A 7,317-nucleotide genomic window follows, 5' to 3' on the forward strand; every position below is an offset into this window, starting at 1 on the left:
GCCCGAGGAGCGCCAGCCCCGACGGCAAGGGGTTGCTCTGAGGGGCTCTGAAGGCTGCCCGCGCCTCGTTGGGGTGTTACAGCCTTGGGCCCCTGAGAGGCGAGGTACCGCGGGTTTCGGTACCCTGGTCGCGTTGTGCTGGGCGGGAGGGGCGGCGCTGGTCTGGGCCTAGGGTGCGACTAATTGCTGTCAGACGAGATAGGAAAAGGTGGTATTTGCTTCAGCTCAGTTTTCGGCTTTGTTAATGAAAACAAACGGCCTTGTTGATTACAAAGTACATAGCTGCTAAGGCTTGAAACAATTTTTTAGGAGAGCGTGACATCATACAGGCAAGACAAGGATGTTGAACTGCGTTCAAGTTAGTTGGGATGAATCTTCATTGCAAATCATATTCTGCCCACTGTCACGTGTTTTGTTGTTTTTTAATGTAGTTGTGTTGGCTGTCATTGATGAGGAAATGCTTTAATTTGGTTAATACTAATACCCAACCAGCAGCTGCTGATGGAGATCTGGCCCAGTATATCAGTGCAGGTGATGCTGTGGTATGTGAAATTCTATGTGGATGTTGAGCCCTTAAACTAGTACTCCTTTGCTTTTGGCTAATTTAGGTGTAAAAAATGGTTCAGCGCCTGACCTACCGCCGTAGGTTGTCCTACAACACAGCTTCCAACAAGACCAGACTGTAAGTAAGATGTAGTTTCTAAGAGAACTTATTTTTTAAGAAAACTAAGTTTAGGTTTTGATCGTTACATTAACTGAGTATTTTTCTGCCATGCTTAGGTCCCGAACACCCGGGAACAGGATCGTTTACCTTTACACCAAGAAAGTGGGGAAGGCACCAAAGTCGGCATGTGGTATATGCCCAGGAAGACTTCGTGGTGTAAGTATTAGCTTTACTGGCATAAGATTATTTTTTTTACAGCAATGTTTTTCAGTACAAAGAGCCTTTTCAAGTAATATTGCCTGCCTGTTTATTGATGAATTCTTGTTGGAACAACCTTCTTTAAAATATTCTTGTCTGAATGTTGTAAAGTTTAACTCATAAAATAAGCTTAAAAAGCTTAAAGAGTAAGTGTCTATTTAATGCTTGTGGTTCTCATTGCTGTTAAATCTGAACCATCTTGTTTTATGAGATGTAACTCGCTGAAATTTTTAGAGTTAGACCAAGATGATTCCATAGCAGATTTAAAAGTCTAAATTGGACACTATTAGGTAGGCTTTAAAAAAAACCCAAACCATAAGCCAAGTTTGACTTTTGGTTTTAGAAAGACGAATGAATGTGTTTAATGTGATATTTTTCTCCAAAGTGTTTTCTTGGTGTACCGCTGTTGCTCTTAACAGCAATGGAAATGGTTGAGTAATGTCAACCTTGGAGAAGTTCATACCTTTGGGAAACCAGTCTTTTTTATAAACAATTTCTTAACGAATTCTCTTTCTGAACACCTGTGGTAGAATAAAAGATCAGCTTAGGAATGCTGAAGATGGCACATAACAACAAGCTGCAACTTCAGTTGTTTTTTTGCATCTTGAATAGTCAACTTCAGGTGTTGCTGCTTTTTGAAACCATCAGAGTGAATTTTCTTGATATGGCTGCGATCCAAAATGACTGTCTTATGATACGCTTCACATTTTTGCTTTCTATAGGTTCGTGCGGTGCGTCCTAAAGTTCTTATGAGGCTGTCAAAAACAAAGAAGCATGTTAGCAGAGCCTATGGTGGTTCCATGTGTGCTAAGTGTGTCCGTGACAGGTAAGCTTACAGAAAGCAAACTTTATTCTTAAGGTTACTTCGTACAAGATTTTTACATCTCATTATATTTTCATAATGTTGGCCAAAACTTTGAAGACTCTTGTCTGACACTGGTGTAGTAAAATGAAGAGGGGAAGCATGGGGCATGTTAGCAGTGGTGTGTGCGATTTTGTCCCTTGGATTTGAGCTCGTTACTGCATGTGGAGCTCCTTTGTAGAGAGTTTATGTTCTTCATGATTTCTTACTGCACTGTTGGTTTGGTGCTAAACAGTCTGCTTATTCTGCATTTTTATATTGAGCCTCCATAGTAAAGATTTTTCTCTTCTGTTGTCCTATTCTTTTGACTTATGCAAAGATTCCAGTGTAAGATCAGTTGAGCTTTTGGCTTCTTTGTGGTGTTTTGGGCATTTTTATGTGATTAAGCTTTAAGATGGCCTTTGCTGGGCCTCACTGAATTCAGTTTTATTGTGTTAACAACTGTACATCCTGTACTTCCTTGGCAAGTTTGAGGAAGAATGTATATTACAAAGAATGTTGTCTTTGTGAATGGTAATAAAAGCAGATCTCCAGAGTCAGCAATCTAATGCGGTTTTTCATCTGTAGTGCCAATCTTGCCAGCCTGGTGTGTGGGGGGTTTTTTTTGTTGTGTTTTTTTTTCTTGTGTGATTTCTAAGTTAAATCACGTTAGGTGCCACTGAAGGCAGGTGGATCTGTACCATAACTTGTCGGTGTTAAAAGCCAATTTTTTTCTGAGTGTTTTGCCAAACACTTCATGAGCTTGGTGGGTCATTTTTAATACATGAGTATGCCTTATTCTTATTCTGCCTAAACCAAAAATCACAGTCACCACTTTCCCTTTAATTGGCATGTTTTTTCCTGCATCTGTTCAGGCATCTTTGCTTCCCTGTAATTGGCATTTTTTTTCCTGCATCTGTTCAGGCATCTTTGGTAGGTTTTGTGTACTGCAAAAGTAGCCATATATACCAAATGTATATGGAATGGCATTTTGATGTTTTAAGGTAGAAGAGTGTGTCTGGTATATTTGTGCTTTTAACTCGAAACCATCAAATAGGCTGTTGATGTGTGAGTACTATCACACAGGTCCATCTGCACAGTGGCCCTACGTGTCTTCCAGAAAGAATTGTATTTAGGCATAACTTGACCTGTGTTACTGTAAAAATCAGTCAGAAGAACCTTCTAAGACTCAGTTTGGAGTTTTAGAAAGCAAGCATTCCTTTATTGCAGCACTGGGTGCATGGGGGTTTGTTCCGCCTGACGTGCATACCGATATGATTACAATTCATCATCTGCACAGTGGCCCTACGTGTCTTCCAGAAAGAATTGTATTTAGGCATAACTTGACCTGTGTTACTGTAAAAATCAGTCAGAAGAACCTTCTAAGACTCAGTTTGGAGTTTTAGAAAGCAAGCATTCCTTTATTGCAGCACTGGGTGCATGGGGGTTTGTTCCGCCTGACGTGCATACCGATATGATTACAATTCATGTATATATGATTTGTTCCACCTAACGTGCATACCGATATGATTACAATTCATGTATATATGACAAAGTTACATACATATGTATAGGAATTCCTGGAATTGATATACATATTCATTCTGTTTCCTGGAACTAATTATCATATCGGCATACTCATTACGCATGCAGTTTAAGTCTCTGAGGGGCTTCTTTGCGCTCTCTGGTGATCTCTTAACCCCCTCTAGTGATTGTCTGCTCCATGACTCCTTTCTCAAAAGTTCTTGCTGCGCATGTTCAGTTCCTTGTTCTTACTTAATTGGCTCTTACCTTTTCTCAGTCCTTCAGTCTGTAACGTGTTATCTTTGTGAGCCCACAGTTTGAGAAGGTTGTTCTTGTTTCTTGTTCTCTTAATCACGTATATGATACAGTGTTCTCTAAACTATGCAGGCTAAGCAGTACTATCAGCTAAAAGTCAGGATGTGAAGTCTTCCTCCACAAGTCTGTGTCATACACAGATAATTTTATACATGTATCACCTGCCAGGGTTTTCTCTGTTTATGTGCAAAGAAGCTTTCATCCCAAGAGGGGAATGTTCTTGTTTTAAGTTCTAAGGAAGAAAGCTGACCATAACTGGTCACACCAACAGCTACATTAGTTTACCAGCAAGGAGTTTTGCTTTTTGCCTTTGAAGTTGGTGAAGGTGGTAATTTTTTCCAGTGTTCAGCCATTAGTTATTACCTTGCTTGCCTACAAGCCACTCACCCTAAATTTGCAGGCAGTCCAGGCCTTCTTCCCCAAACTGCTATGTTCATACAGTGCCACTGTCCTGTCTTTTTGATGCTGACAAGAACATCGATGGTTTCCCTTTTTGTGTAATTGTGGAACTAACACCACATGTGCAATGAATGTTGGAGACAGCAAAACTAATTGTGACTTTGTCTTATTTTTATGTTTTCACTTAAGTAGATACATGTCCTAAAGTTGTTGTTTTTTCCATTCCAGAATCAAACGGGCTTTTCTTATTGAAGAGCAGAAGATCGTTGTGAAAGTGTTGAAGGCACAAGCACAGAGCCAGAAGTCAAAGTGAACCTCTTTGTAGTTTCAGCCCAATAAATGAAAGCTCCACTTTTCTTGTGTCCTGTCGTTCCATGTGCTAGTCAAAGCTGGTAGGATCCGCTTCTCACGGTTGTATAATGCAGAATTGGGTTTTGGTGCAACAAACCCTGTAAGTCAGGATGCTGTGTTCTGTCCTGCCTGCAGACAGGGAAGTCAAGCAGGTGGAAGGAGATCTGGTTAAACAGGATTGCCAGCTCTGTTTCAGAATCCTGTAGGGCAATTGGAGTAACTTTGGGCAACGTAGGTGGTTTTCTTCATGGCAACAGCTATGTATGAAGTCATCAGAGGACTTGGCTCTGAAGAAAGGTAGGAATATGAAAAAGAAAAGCAGACAAAAGAAGAGGAAGACTAAAGACTGAAAGAGAGATTGTCAGGTGAGGAAGAGGGGAGCTAGTATAGGCCTAAGGTAGAATTTTGGTTTTTTTAAAATATATGTGCTACAGTTACTGTTACTCGAGTCTGAAGGTGGGGGGAATAGTCTTAACTTCTCGAAGCCAGTGCTGTGTCACCAGACGGTTGAGTACTGCTACAGCTGGATCTCCTGGAAGAAAGCTGCAGTTGTTGTATTGTTTGCTTGTTGTGCTTCCTGGGTCAGCAGTTAGAGGTATGATAGGAGCACACGTAGGACAGACCTTTAACGGCTTCCAGAATTTTAAGTTTGAGACTAGCAATTTAGGCCTCTGATATGAAACTTGAACCAAAATTCTGTTGCTTATCACTGAGGATGTAATGGTACTGTAAAAAGCAATTGTAAAAAGTGGAAATGGGCTCGTTTGGCTGCTTTGCTTCATTCTGTTTTGTAGAGAGCGCTGTAAATGTGCCTCTAACGCTGTCCAGGAGTGCTTTAACACACTCAAGGTAATTCTTGCATTACCTGAGGGTGCAGTGGTATTTATCACCCCTAGCTCTGAAGTTTGGAACTGTTCTTAGTCTCTGGCAAGAAGAGGGTATCTATTTTTACCAATAACTTTTTGAAAAAAAAAGTAGTGAGCTCCATCACCGGAATAAGGAAGGGAGAGAGAGAATTACCAAGTGTGCAGACCCTGAGAGCAGTGAGGATGCCATTTGAAGAGGTTTCTTAAGATGACTTGTGGAGTCTGCTCGGGCTATGGCTCAAGATGTGTGCAGATTCCTCCTGACTGTTTGCTGTCTGTTCACACCGTGCCTAGCTCTGAAGCTTGCCAGGCTGTACAGTCAGCCAAGAAACAGCAGAGAAAACGGAGCTGATGAAAAGACCTGTCCTGTCAGCGGCAGTGAGGTGATACCTTGGGTCAACTGCCTGCAAACACAGTGGTGGTGTTGGTGTCTCCTGTGTTTGACAACAGGAGGTGGCTGTGGTCCAGGATAACTGACTTTACACTGTGCATGGTGAAAGGAGCTGTGCCTCCACAAGAATTTCTTCGCAGTGTCCCGAGTTGTTAAAATAATTCTGTCAATATTTTCAAAATGGATAAATGTTGCAGCTAACCCGTACTTTTAAGTATGAAGCATTTCTTTCTCCTCGGCTTGGGTTATGCTAAAACTTGTTCCAAAGGCTGTAGCTAAAGGAGATTTTACGACTAGCATTAGTACCCTGACATTTTTTAGATGTTGTTACTGTAGTTAGTTTACAAGGTTAAAATTTTATTAGTTGTTTCCTTACAGTGCTAATAGAAACCTCAGTGCTTTGGCATACTGGAAAAATGGTTTTAAGGCAGAAGCGTCAAGTAGGGCAGGTGTGTTTAACCTCCCCCCAAAACGCTCTTGTTTTACATTAGAAGCTGTGAGATTAGGGTCTTCCTTGGGGCTTTTGGAAAGGAGGCAAGATGGAGGGAGAATACTCTTGGAGTAATTGGGAGAAATGCCATAAACAGCTCTTTACAGGCAAATTGCAGTGAGAATGAGATTTTTCCAAACAGGAGGGCTGCGACTGAAAACAGTTACTATAAATTACGTGATTGCACTGAAAGGCAACTGAGTTACGAGTTAGGAGAAGTGGTATCATCACTGTAGGCAGAAATAAAAGCAGTCATTAGGCAAAGTGCCAGTGAAATGGTAATAAGGCCCTTAATTTTTTTAAAATGTTTTTTCTCCAAGCAGACGGCTGCAGTGTAGGTATGGGGGTAGTTGTCTTGGGGGCCCGATACCCCTCAGTGCTGCCAGTGCCCTCTGCAGTGGGCAGTAGGCTGGATGGTTTAGCGAGGCAGGGTGCGTTCACCTGGACTGTGCTTTTTAAACACACGTAATCTGGAGTCGGGGGTTGGTATTGAGATGGTTTTTACTACCTCTCTGCAATGTTAAATTATGTCTGCTGAAAGGCATCAGTCTTCCTATCTATGGATACGTGGAGTTTTTGTTCGGATTTTTTTTTTGTTTGTTTTTTTTTATGGACCTGTTATTTCTCTTCAGCTAGCATTCTGATTCAGTCCCTGCCTGTCAGATGCCTCGTCGGAAGGTGCTCTCTGTGCTGTCAAGACACTTGACCTCAGCTCAAATAAAGGTATAGCGAAGATAGGAACTGCTCTGAGGGGAGCTCTCACACCCCCCTGTTCATGAGGCAAGAGGCAGCAGACAAGCTTCCACTCAAAACGTGGAATTTTTCTCTCTTGCCTGTTGCCTGGGTGCTTCTCTCCGTACTGAGCCTCAGCCGAGCTGAGGACAGTGGCAGGTCGGCCCTGTGGCCGGCCTGGGCCGATGAGGTGTTTGCACACTTAGAGGGGCGTGTAAGATGGTCTGTGTACACGCAGGTACCCCGCTTGCTGTCAGCAGCTACTGGTTTGATGCACCTTCGCCCCCGGTGTGGTCTGAGTGCGCAGCTGCGGGGGTCTGCTCCGGCTGTGGGCCAAGGGGGACACCACATCCCGTGGGGCAGGCAAGGAGCATCCCCGCTCCACTCCCCTGCAATCACAGGCACTCGAGTGAGGCCTACTCTGGATCTTCTTCTTTTCCTCGGGCCTGTATGTGCCCAGCCCGGCCGTGGAAGATGACACGGGAG

At 42.7% G+C, this 7,317-nt stretch overlaps 1 protein-coding gene across 1 annotated transcript; it reads left to right on the forward strand.

The window, feature by feature from the left end:
- Positions 1-509: 509 nt before the first annotated feature.
- Positions 510-4,356, forward strand: RPL34 (ribosomal protein L34). The gene is made up of 4 exons (XM_009707380.1): positions 510-682; positions 781-880; positions 1,645-1,748; positions 4,230-4,356. The coding sequence occupies exons 1-4, from the start codon at positions 618-620 to the stop codon at positions 4,312-4,314; spliced, it is 354 nt and encodes a 117-aa protein (XP_009705682.1). The 5' UTR covers positions 510-617; the 3' UTR covers positions 4,315-4,356.
- The last annotated feature ends 2,961 nt before the right edge of the window (positions 4,357-7,317 follow it).

The sequence above is a fragment of the Cariama cristata genome, unplaced genomic scaffold (genome assembly GCF_000690535.1).
Source record: "Cariama cristata isolate BGI_N322 unplaced genomic scaffold, ASM69053v1 scaffold4339, whole genome shotgun sequence".
In the NCBI taxonomy this organism is placed as follows: domain Eukaryota; kingdom Metazoa; phylum Chordata; class Aves; order Cariamiformes; family Cariamidae; genus Cariama; species Cariama cristata.